Raw genomic sequence first — 12,373 nt, 5'->3', positions numbered from 1 at the left:
CACACACACACACACACACACACACACACACACACACACACACACACACACACACACACACACACACACACACACAGAGACACAGACACAGACACACACAACCACACACACAAAATTTGTTTTGTTTCATTATTGTGTTTCTATAAAGTTGGGGTAGAAACGACAGACACAATAAAAGTACAACGGTGAAAAGATATCCTGACTTTTAGTCTGTATTAACCCCTAAAGCCTACATTTCCCATAATGCCACTCCTCCTGCCTGGGGACCCAGGTCTGTGAGCCAATGAGAGGTCGCCTCTTTATTTAAAAATATCCAACTACATTTGTCTTTATAGAGTTAAAGTAGTGCTGGGCAACGATTACAATTTTTAATCGCGATTAATCGCAGGATTTTCTGCGATTAATCTCATTGTTATGCGCAAAGTTCAATAATGAATTAGTAGTAGCAAAGTAGTGTATTGCTCACTTTTATTTTAAAGTACTGCTATATGAACAGAAGTACAATAACATTTGGTTTGAATCACTTTAAACAGATCAGGTTCTTGTTAACAGCAGTATTCTTTACACAGTATAATTTACTGTACTACATCTCAGAGGTACATATTGTACTTGTTACTGTACTACATCTCAGAGGTACATATTGTACTTGTTACTGTACTACATCTCAGAGGCACATATTGTATTTGTTACTGTACTACATCTCAGAGGCACATATTGTATTTGTTACTGTACTACATCTCAGAGGCACATATTGTACTTGTTATTGTACTACATCTCAGACGTACATATTGTACTTGTTACTGTACTACATCTCAGAGGTACATATTGTACTTGTTACTGTACTACATCTCAGATGTACATATTGTACTTGTTACTGTACTACATCTCAGAAGTACATATTGTACTTGTTACTGTACTACATCTCAGAGGCACATATTGTACTTGTTACTGTACTACATCTCAGAGGCACATATTGTACTTGTTACTGTAGAAAGTTTGACTGCAGTACTTTCCCTGATTGAATGTAAAGTGTTGAATAAATGTCTCATTATGTAGAAACTCTGACTCAGAGCTGTGGCTCAGCGTGTTATTGGACAGCTTGTTGGGCAGAAGTCGCCGTCACCTCGGGGGGGCTCGCTGTGCAGAGTTCACACTGAGATGCAACTCAGTCATTTTCACCAAAAACTGAGCTAATCTCCATGACAACTGAGTAAACTCCATCTGCTGAGGGAGAACCATGATGAGTGGTAGAGAGCTCTGGAAAAAGGCCCAAAAGTGGCAGCTATGAAATGTGAATATTAGATAATTGTAATCTTAGTTTTGACTTTTAATTTGTAGAGAATTTACTAAATACATTTTAGATGTTATTGGCGAGCCTCTTGATTTCAAACGTTTAGGTTCTCTGGATATCTGTTGTGTATGATCAATACAATAATATCAATAGTTATGCTATAAATGTGTGCTGGTGAGGACATGCTGTCGGTTGGTTTTCAGATTACTTGACAGTTAGAACACAGTGTTTAGTTTGTTGGGTCTTTCTCTTCCTTTATAATAAAAAGGTGTTCCCCAGGGCTCCATACTGGGACCACTGCTGCTCTCCATATACGTCAATCATCTTTGTGATCGTTTATCAATTGCTGCGTTACATTTCTATGCAGATGACTCACAGTTCTATAGCTCATCATCTTCAGCAGTAGAACACTTTGAATTCTACTGCAGTCTGCCTTATATCAGCCTCTTTTAACTCAACTTAAGTTGATGTTAAATGTAGATTTTTTTTTTTTTTCAAATGACAAAAAGATAATCATCTAATCTACCTTAAGATCTCAACTGTTCAAAGGCTTCAAACTGAAACAGAAACTTTAATGAGGTTTCTTTTTTAGAAACAAATCCTGTTTCTCCCTCCGTGCAAGTAAAATCCGTTTTACCTTTATTGGATTACGGTGCTTATGAGTGCACCTGAATGTACCTAAAGGTGTTGGATACTGTATAACATTGTGCTTTATGCTCACGTTTGTGATGGTAAATCTTGTATTCTCTGTTCTCTGCTGCTAAAGGTCCATCTCTTTCTGGTTCCTTGTTATCTGCACACACGTACTGTATGTAAAAGCCTAAATCAATATGATGTTCTACACATGTTGTTTTTAATACGCTGTAATAACGTGCAGAAGAGCAGAACTATGACAATAAGAGCTGTAATGAACCGTCATTAAGAGGACAGAGTGGATCTGAGCAGCTGCTTCATTCGACCATATAAGGAGTTCCTGTTCCTGACTCACTGGGACAATAAACATTGATATTAAATCAGACTCACGTTTCCATGAAGGTCTGAGTTCAGCAACATGACGGCACACGTCAGAGTGTGGACGCTGTCTGAGAGACAGGGAGACAGAGGGGAGACAGGTTAGAGACGGGGGAGACAGGTTAGAGACAGGGGAGACAGGTTAGAGACAGGGGAGACAGGTTAGAGACAGGGGAGACAGGTTAGAGACGAGGGAGACAGGTTAGAGACAGGGGGAGACAGGTTAGAGCTGGAGGAGACAGGTTAGAGACGGGGGAGACAAGTTAGAGACGGGGGAGACAGATTAGAGACGAGGGAGACAGGTTAGAGACGGGGCAGACAGGTTAGAGACGGGGCAGACAGGTTAGAGACGGGGGAGACAGGTTAGAGACGAGGGAGACAGGTTAGAGACGGGGGAGACAAGTTAGAGACGGGGGAGACAGGTTAGAGACGAGGGAAACAGGTTAGAGACAGGTTAGAGACGGGGGAGACAGGTTAGAGACGGGGGAGACAAGTTAGAGACAGGGGAGACAGGTTAGAGACGAGGGAGACAGGTTAGAGACGGGGGACATAGGTTAGAGACGAGGGAGACAGGTTAGAGACAGGTTAGAGACGAGGGAGACAGGTTAGAGCTGGAGGAGACAGGTTAGAGACGGGGGAGACAGGTTAGAGACGGGGGAGACAGGTTAGAGACGGGGGAGACAGGTTAGAGACGGGGGAGACAAGTTAGAGACGGGGGAGACAGGTTAGAGACGAGGGAAACAGGTTAGAGACAGGTTCGAGACGGGGAGACAGGTTAGAGACGGGTTAGAGACGAGGGAGACAGATTAGAGACGGGGGAGACAGGTTAGAGATGAGGGAGACAGGTTAGAGACAGGGGAGAGAGAGAGCGACAGACAGACAGGTACCTTCAGTGGGGACACTCTCTGTGTTACTCTGTCTGTATCTTCTGGAGAACTGAGCGAGGACTCTCTCTCTCTCCTGAGTTTCTCCCATCAGAGCGAACTGACTCAGAAACGTCCTGCAGACAAAACTTTACTCATCATGATGCACCCTGGGAATCGTAGTTGGCTTCCTGTAGCTGTGGACTTTTTTTTTTTAATCATAGTATCAGATATTGTCCAACCCATGTCATACACGTTTAAACCCGTTCAGTGAAGTGGTTCCTGGTGGTTGTATGATGTCTACCAACATGACTCGGAGGACTGACCTGAGAGCCTGATCGATGGTCAGTCCTGTGAAGTTGAAGTTACTGAGGTACTCCTCTGCCACCATCTGACTGAACTCGTTGCTGCAGACAGAAACAGAAGTTAACCATAAACAAAGTAAACACACGTAGCGAGGTAATAAACGCTGACTCACTTCTTTCCGAGGTGTCGAGCCACGTCAGACTTCCTGAACCCGTCCAGGCTGTAGAGGCGTTTGGCGAGGCGTTTGGCGGCCTGCAGGTCGGCCTTGGTTCCGTTCACCAGCGACTCGTCGCCGCCGCCGAGCGCCAGACGCTCCGCCACGTCGGCCTGAGGGTACAGCAGCTCGGGGGGGCGGTTCACCGGACGCTCCCTGACAACAAACAAACACGTTATTCTAGGACTTTCAGGTCCCTTTCTGTTCTGCTGAAGAACCAAAGACTGGTTCCTGTTCTGAGTTCCTCCTTTAGTCTGTAGTGTCTTTGTAATGAATACTAGTAAACTAGGAGAGGTAGTACATACAAGGTCACAGTATATGAAACAAATGCAATGTCATTTTATAGTAGGAATGTATTTATTAAGAGAATATATGTAGTTATTGCACTAGATTAAATGTAAGTATAAGGAGAGAGGACAAGGAGACAGGACAAGGAAAGAAAACGAGGAGACGGGACGAGGAGTCAGGACAAGGAAACGGGGAAAGAGGATGAGTCGTCTCATTTACGCTCTTTCAGATTTACCAGAGGTGTGTTCACTGACCTGTTTTAATATCAGAGAACTAAACTCTGCTGTTAAACTCAGACTTGCAGACGAGGGAACAGGAAGTGAATAAATGCTGAGTCATGATTCAGGACACCTTGCTGCAGCGTCTTTGAACGACTTAATGCTTTGATCACTCTTTGAAACTGGTTTAAAGTTTAGACGTTTTCTTCCGTGTCAGCGGTTTTCCACTGATAGTCATCTGTTTCCACGGTTACCGTCTTCTGTCTCCATGGTTACGGTAATAAAAACAGGAAGTGAGAGCAGATAAATGAAGCAAGACAATTATTTCATGGTGCAGATTTAGTAAAATGACAAAATAAAACATGTTAATCTGTGAGCTTCAGAGGTGCTGGTAGGTTGAACATTGGACGGAGCCAGGCTAGTTGTTTCCCCCTGTTTCCAGTCTTTATGCTAAGCTAGGCTAACCACGTCCTGACTCCAGGTGTACTGATCAGCTGACAGAAACCTGGGACAGGTTCAGTATTTGGGTTTCTGTTGTGATCCAGTGTTAGCGGACCTGGTCAGCGTTCAGACTCACGAACCTTCAATAACTCTGAGATATGTTTTAATAGACAAATATAGAAACATTAAGGCTCAACCTGTCCAGATTCATCCCAACGACATGTACAACCAGCTCAATACTCTTCATTCACGTCTATGTAAACATGGAGGTTATGTTTCCTTCAACAGCCTCACAGTCTATTAATACCCCCCCCCCCCTCCCCCCCATCACAGATCACTACCGCTCCACTTACTCTCCCTTCACATTTATTCATTTAAAAACGCACCGTTCACCTGCTGCTGAAACCCGTCCGTCCTCCATCAGCTCTGAATGAAGTGACAGACAGGAAGTGGACCATCAGCAGGAAGTGATGTCAGAGCGCCAAGTGAAAGTGGGAAGTGGTTGAACCTCTGTGTCCACTTCCCTTAATCCACTCCTACTTCTCCTCAGGTGTTCCAGGTGGTAGAAGTACTCGGACCTTTTACTCAAGTACTACTACAGTGTACAAATACTTACAAGTTCAAGCTTACTTAAGTCAAAGCACAAAAGTATTCACTACAAATTCTGCTTAAAGTACCAAAAGTAAAAGTATTATTACATTACATTACTATTATATTACTATTATATTACCGTATTCTAAATATAGGAGCTGGTGAAGGTGGATCTTATTTAAACGACTTGATATACTACTGGTAGTTTCATCTGTAATAATACTTCATAATGTATTTAATCATATTTAGTGATTATATTTCATTTTGAGTTTAAATCATAAACAATTAATGATAATGAAGCCATGAATCTTTGAACCACTCTGTAATTATTTTATTTCTTCCTAATTCGCCTCCGTACGCTCTCAATGTTACAATATTGACAAAAATGTACTTTTAAAGTGCGGATGTTCAAATCAAGTCCCGGGAATTTGATTGGACGGCTAAAAAGTGGGCGGGCTCAGGGCGTAGCGTGTGGCTCCTCCCACTGCTCCCTGTTATAAAAGCTGCAGATTGATTGGTGGATGGATGTCATGATATTATTATGTCATATTTTGTTTCAAGAAAAGATCATTGTATTTTTTATGTAATAATAGAAAGAATTTGATATTTTTTAACATAAATTGTTAAATAAGTACAACAATAATAAAGAGGTTAAAAACTTTAACCGACATGAACAACAATCTCATGTCCTGTTTCCCTCCAGCAGACAATCAGAAACATGACGTACAGAAACCTGTTCAAACACTATATATATATATATATATATATATATATATATATATATATATATATATATATATATATATATATATATACACATATATACATATATACATACACACACACATATACACACACACACACATGACCCAGAGTACTCCGGATATTTCTGTCGGCGAGTCCTTCCTCCACCAACACAACCCATTCATCCAGGACAGAAATAACATCTTCACTCAACAGGACGACAGGAAGCTCCTGTTTTTTTTACCCAGCAGCCACCTGGGGGGGGGGGGGGGGGGGGGGGGCGGTCCATCTCTGATTCGGTCCTTTGGTGGAGAGTAGTAGAGTATTAGATTATTAGAGTCTGCTGCTTCTTTTACTCCATTTACAAAACAAAATAATATTGTTTCCTGTTTTTTAGAATATATTTGTGAAGTCCAAACATCCGCCGTAATACTGTATTAATGTACTGAAGTATTGTGAATATAATCACAACAATAAGTAATTTGTGACTAAAAACTCCAAATATCGAATTAATTTCAACCAAAGAAACGACAGATCTACAACAGAATAAAGGTCCTTGAACATCCACCAGCCGTCTCACTGGAGAGAGATTCTTAAAACTATGACTCACGGAGAGAAAACAGAATCTCAGCCAGAGATCAAAAGAGAAAGACAGGAAATAGGAACAAATATAGAGAAAGACGGAGTCGGAGACAGACACACTGCTATGTTCTAGGGTGTGTCCGTCAGCTTTCATTCATCCAGTCTGAAACCACAACAACCAAAACACCAAACACTGACCGACTTCCTGTCTGTGGCTCTCAGCTCAGAACCCAAATAGCATAATCATTGAACTTCAGACGCAGACCCAAAAAGACTCCAGACTGCTAAACTGTGAGCTCATGGTATCCACTCGAATAGAAATAATAAACCAGAATCCTTTAAGTTTTAAACTTCCATCCATTCAGGATCAGTTCCAGAGCTTTCGATCACTACTTGTGATCTTCATCAGCAGTTGTCATGGTATAGCAGAATTTGCTCATAGAGAGACAGGCAGACGAGAGACAGACAGCAGAGAGACAGACAGAGAGACAGACAGTTTCTAAGCACATGTAAATTATTACTTCATTATTATTCCAACTGATGGAGGGTAGAGACGCTTCGTTTCCAACACAGACTGTATATAAGTGGACGTAGTCACTGTGAAGTCTTCCATCGGTTTGTGGACGTTTTGAAGCCTCAAGTTTGGCATTTGGGCCGTCGCCATCTTGGTTTTCTGAAACCTAGAAGTGACTGGAGGGCGGGGCCCGGTGGGGCCCGGTACCGTTAACGCATAACAAATGTAAAGTTAGCAGCTAATGTTAGCATGGTGCAACTGTGATTCATGATTAACTCTTGATATTAATTGGGATGCTAGTTTTGGCAACATGCTAAAAACGACATGCGACATAACGCACAGTGGTGGTGACGTCACGGTATTGGGTGACTTATATAAAAACTAATTGTACCAGGCTGTAAACATTTTATTATTATTATTTCTGCTGTAAAGTTGAACAATTTAAGATGGAGGTCTATGGGGATTGACTCTCTGTTGGAGCCTCTAGTGGCCATTTGAGGAACCTTCTTTTGGAACTTTTTTTGTTAGCTTAATTTTTTAGAACCGGAGATTGCGGCTTAGGTTGAAAACAAGCAAATGATTGTTGGTGTGATTTGAAATGTGAGCAGCAGTCTAACCGTCCACCAGTTATCATTTATTCTGGTGAAACTAAATACAAATCTCACTTCAGTGACTTTAAGCTGCTGGTTGAGGTCGGCTCTGTGTTTTGTCAGAAAGCAGAGGGTGGTAAACAGAGTTCAGCTTTCACATTCAGGCCTCACGGAGGAACGAGTACTTGATCTATAATGGATGCTTGGTAGCATAACTCCAAGTAGATCCTCTGCCTGCAGGGACGTTAATTAAGCAGACAGGTCTGGACTCACTAAAAAAAACAGGAAGGTTCATAATGGATTCTGTTTGAAGTGATGCAGAGCTGAGTTTCTGCTGAGTCACATCACACACTTCAGCCTGTTTAACACTGAAACTAAACCACAGAGACCTCAGGAGCTGCTCCACCAGGAGGATCCAGATGTGAGGGTCAACATGAGGGTTAAGTCTGTTCACTACCCGCTCGGGTACTCCGTTCTCTACCCCCTAGAGTACTCCGTTCACTACCCCCTAGGGTACTCCGTTCACTACCCCCTAGGGTACTCCGTTCTCTACCCCCTAGGGTACTCCGTTCACTACCCCCTAGGGTACTCCGTTCACTACCCCCTAGGGTACTCCGTTCACTACCCCCTAGGGTACTCCGTTCTCTACCCCCTAGGGTACTCCGTTCACTACCCCCTAGGGTACTCCGTTCTCTACCCCCTAGGGTACTCCGTTCTCTACCCCCTAGAGTACTCCGTTCACTACCCCCTAGGGTACTCCGTTCACTACCCCCTAGAGTACTCCGTTCACTACCCCCTAGGGTACTCCGTTCACTACCCCCTAGGGTACTCCGTTCACTACCCCCTAGAGTACTCCGTTCACTACCCCCTAGGGTACTCCGTTCTCTACCCCCTAGGGTACTCCGTTCACTACCCCCTAGAGTACTCCGTTCACTACCCCCTAGGGTACTCCGTTCACTACCCCCTAGAGTACTCCGTTCACTACCCCCTAGGGTACTCCGTTCACTACCCCCTAGAGTACTCCGTTCACTACCCCCTAGGGTACTCCGTTCTCTACCCCCTAGGGTACTCCGTTCACTACCCCCTAGAGTACTCCGTTCACTACCCCCTAGGGTACTCCGTTCTCTACCCGCTCGGGTACTCTGTTCACAAGCCGCTCAGGTACCCGAGCGGGTAGAGAACTATTCCGCATAAAAAAAAAACATGTTTCTCTCCTTTCTCTCCTCACTTCCGTCCTTCCTCTCTCTCCTCACTTCTGTCCTTCCACTCCTCACTTCTCTCCTTCCTCTCCTCACTTCTGTCCTTCCTCTCCTCACACTGTAAATAAATCACCTCAACATGTTTTTATTGATGAACCCTCTTCCAGCCGTCTGATAGAACGAGGTACACATAAAAGTATTTCTGCAGGTCTGAATCACAAAGTAAAAGCTTCAATGTTCAACACATTTCACCGAGTTGCATCACTTGAACAAAAATAATAAAAAAAAAAAATTCAGTTTGTTTCTAAAACTGCAAAACAGGAACTCTAGTGTTGTCGTCACATTTAAATCTCAATAAAGTTCCTTTTGATAAGATCCTGGGCCGCTGAACCAAACTAAAGGGTAGTGATAAAGTTGTTGTACTACGACTACAGGATCCTCAGCGCCCCCCCACTGCCAAACGTCAAACTGCAACTCAACCTTTAAGCGTCGACTGAAACCACAATGACCTTTTATTTTAGGCCCAGAAAGCTCCACATATCCAGTAATTACATGCAAAGTTTTCTTCTAAAACGCAGGGAAAAGCATCAGTAAGAGGTTTTCAAACTGAAACACAAAACCTGAAGTGAGACCGGTCCAGAGGTCCAGACCTCTGAATCCAGACAGTGACTCAAACAGGTCTGGAAGACCGACATGTTCCACACTGTAAAACGTTCACAACACATGTTCACAACACATCTTGGTTCTTTAAAAGAACAATTTATCAGCTTTACTCAGTAAGTAAATGTTATTAGTCTGAATCTAAGATCCAGATTCAAGGGATCAGGAACTGAAACGATGAGCTGATCGACAGAAAATTATATATTAGCTTCTGCTTTGCAAAGTTTTACATCGCAATGAACAGAATATATCATTTGAAGTATATCTTTGGGTTTTAAACTGTTGGTCGGACACAAACCCAGATATCTGAAGACGTTAGCTTGAACCATTATCAAAATAAAAACCTGAGAATAATCCATATCTCATCGAAAATGTTAGTTTGTTATGCATTTATATATATTTGTAAAAATGATATTTACAACCAGAGGCAGTGGTGAGACAAGCACAACATTTTCTATTAACTATATTTAGTCTTTGGACACATGATGGGATTGTTTTTATCTAAAATATAATGATACGTATTATAAACATGATGAAATATATAGAGGAAACTGTCGACCCATCATGTGCTCAAAGACTAGATATAAAGTAGGGAAATAAAAACTTTGAATACTTCTTAAGATTTGTGTTTCGAGGAAACTAAAATATCCTGTCAGTTGTGGGCGACTGTAGCATCAGTAACGTAAAAAGCAGCCAGCAGTAGCAGCAGTAGCACCAGTAGCGTCAGTAGCGACAGGAGCACCAGCAGCGTCAGTAGTGTCAGTAGCACTTGTAGCGTCTGTAGTACCAGCAGCATCAGTAGCACCATTAGCGTCTGTAGTACCAGCAGCATCAGTAGCATTAGTAGCGTCTGTAGCACCAGCAGCATCAGTAGCACCAGCAGCGTCAGTAGCATCAGTAAAACCAGCAGCGTCAGTAGCACCAGCAGCGTCAGTAGCGTCAGTAGCACCAGCAGCGTCAGTAGCACCAGTAGCGTCAGTAGCACCAGCAGCGTCAGTAGCACCAGTAGCGTCAGTAGCACCAGCAGCGTCAGTAGGACCAGCAGTGTCAGCAGCGTCAGTAGCACCAGCAGCGCCAGTAGCACCAGTAGCGTCAGTAGCACCAGCAGCGGCAGTAGCATCATTAACCTGAGGTTTCTGCAGCAGACAGACTCACCTGTACACGGCTGGGTAGGGCGGGGCGTACAGGTACCTGTCCTCCAGAGCCCCGCCCCCCCAGCACAGCAGGTAGCTGGCCATGTTGGCGAGGCCCCGCCCACTCTCACGCTGTCACCCTGTGACGTCACAGAGGGAGAGAGCAGCCGCCAATCAACCGACATCCACAACATCGAAAGAGGGAAGGGAAGGCGTCACTGAGGGAACCGGAGCGACGTCATCCAAGCGTTAATCCGATGACGTCATAGTGACGTCGTCGTGGCTTCCTGTCCGTCTGAGTGTTTTTCCTCCGGCAGCAGCGTCTCCTCCACTAATCCGTTTGTTCTCTGTCCTCCTCCTCCTCTAATCCGTCTGCTTCGGTTTACCTCCTCGTTGCTCAGTCAGCTCCTTCCTCCTCTTCCCTCCTTCCTTCTCCTCCTCCTCCCTTTTTCTTCCTCACTTTATAAATCTCAACGCTGTCTTCTTTTTCCTCTCAACAACTTCACTGCACAACTTTCTCTCTTCCTCCTCCGTCCACTCTCGTCCATCAGCTGGGTTATGTTCCTCCACTGAGGGAGGAGAAGGTATGCGTTTCCTCCCCCGTTTGACCCGGGACGCCCCTCCTCCTCCTCCTCCTCCTCCCTCTGTCCTCTCCTTCCCCTCTTCCTCTCTTTGTCTCCTCTTACCTTCCTTTCCTGGAAGTTTGTATCCAACACTTTTCTAGCAGCTCAATAAAACTCAGTTCTCCGGTTACAAACATGTACTTTTAACAAAATACAACTTCTGTTTTATACGTCAGCAAAAACACCATTATGAATGAACTCATGAATACATAACGTATCTTTATCTTACTTTACCTCATTTTAAATCTCTCTTTTGTCTCTTTAAAGACAAAGCTGTACTTTTGTTCGGTCTTTTTACGTTTTATTTTAATTTTTTAATGGAGCACATTTTATTGCATCATTTGTCATAAAATGTGCTGAAATGTACAGTTTTTATTATTGTTATTATTATCAAAAGGAAACAAAATGGAGTTCAAATGTAAAGGAAACAGAGAATTAATTTAGGCTTTTTTTCTGACCATTATCCAAAGATTTGTATATAAAAATGCAAACTATTCAGAATTAAAGTATAACAATTAATTACCATATTTCAAATTGTAATAATAATAATATTGTAAAAATAATAATAACGAAATCATGAAAAAATATCTAAAATACCTAAACTTAAATAAAAAGTAATTTTACATTTAATAAAAACTTAAAACTGTTAACAAGTTGAAACCCTTACAATATATATATATATATATATATATATATATATATATATATATATATATATTTATTTTTAAACTTATTTAGTGATGTTATCAACACAGGTAGTTGTATTAATAAAAGCATTCAGACACACGCTTTAAATCTGAACCAGCAGCCGAGTGAAGGCAGGTCAGATGTCACAGGTCACAGCACCCAGACAACAGATGGAATAGATCCACACAGGAGGAGGAGGAGGAGGAGGAGGAGGAGGAGAAGAAGAGGAGAGTGTGTGTTGAGGGAATGTATCTAGTTTTCAGAGTGGGAGGTCTTTCTCTCCTGTCTCTGAAACGCTGGCTGAATGAACCCAACTGGAATTTCCCTCTATAGGCTGATACAAGAGTGTGTGTGTGTGTGTGTGTGTGTGTGTGTGTGTGTGTCTCCACACCCAGTGGATCCAGTGGAGGGAGGCCAA

The 12,373-nt window shown here is 42.9% G+C and overlaps 1 protein-coding gene across 3 annotated transcripts in view; it reads right to left on the bottom strand.

Moving 5' to 3' along the window:
* The window catches only part of psda (pleckstrin and Sec7 domain containing a), a 44,427-nt gene that overhangs the window by 12,544 nt on the left and 19,510 nt on the right, over window positions 1-12,373 (bottom strand). For 2 of the 3 annotated variants that reach the window (XM_068734449.1, XM_068734448.1), the window contains 4 exons: window positions 3,644-3,841; window positions 3,492-3,572; window positions 3,190-3,302; window positions 2,315-2,373 (listed from right to left, as the gene is read on the bottom strand). In XM_068734449.1, the coding sequence (XP_068590550.1) occupies window positions 2,315-2,373; window positions 3,190-3,302; window positions 3,492-3,572; window positions 3,644-3,841 (451 nt within the window). Of the gene's footprint in view, window positions 1-2,314; window positions 2,374-3,189; window positions 3,303-3,491; window positions 3,573-3,643; window positions 3,842-10,667; window positions 11,588-12,373 lie in introns of those variants that run through there. The other variant, XM_068734451.1, reaches the window with a different exon arrangement.

The sequence above is a fragment of the Cebidichthys violaceus genome, unplaced genomic scaffold, assembly GCF_023349555.1.
Source record: "Cebidichthys violaceus isolate CVI_PGR_0920_01 unplaced genomic scaffold, fCebVio1.0.p SCAF_64, whole genome shotgun sequence".
Classification (NCBI taxonomy): domain Eukaryota; kingdom Metazoa; phylum Chordata; class Actinopteri; order Perciformes; family Stichaeidae; genus Cebidichthys; species Cebidichthys violaceus.
This window is presented reverse-complemented; position numbering and strand designations above follow the sequence as displayed.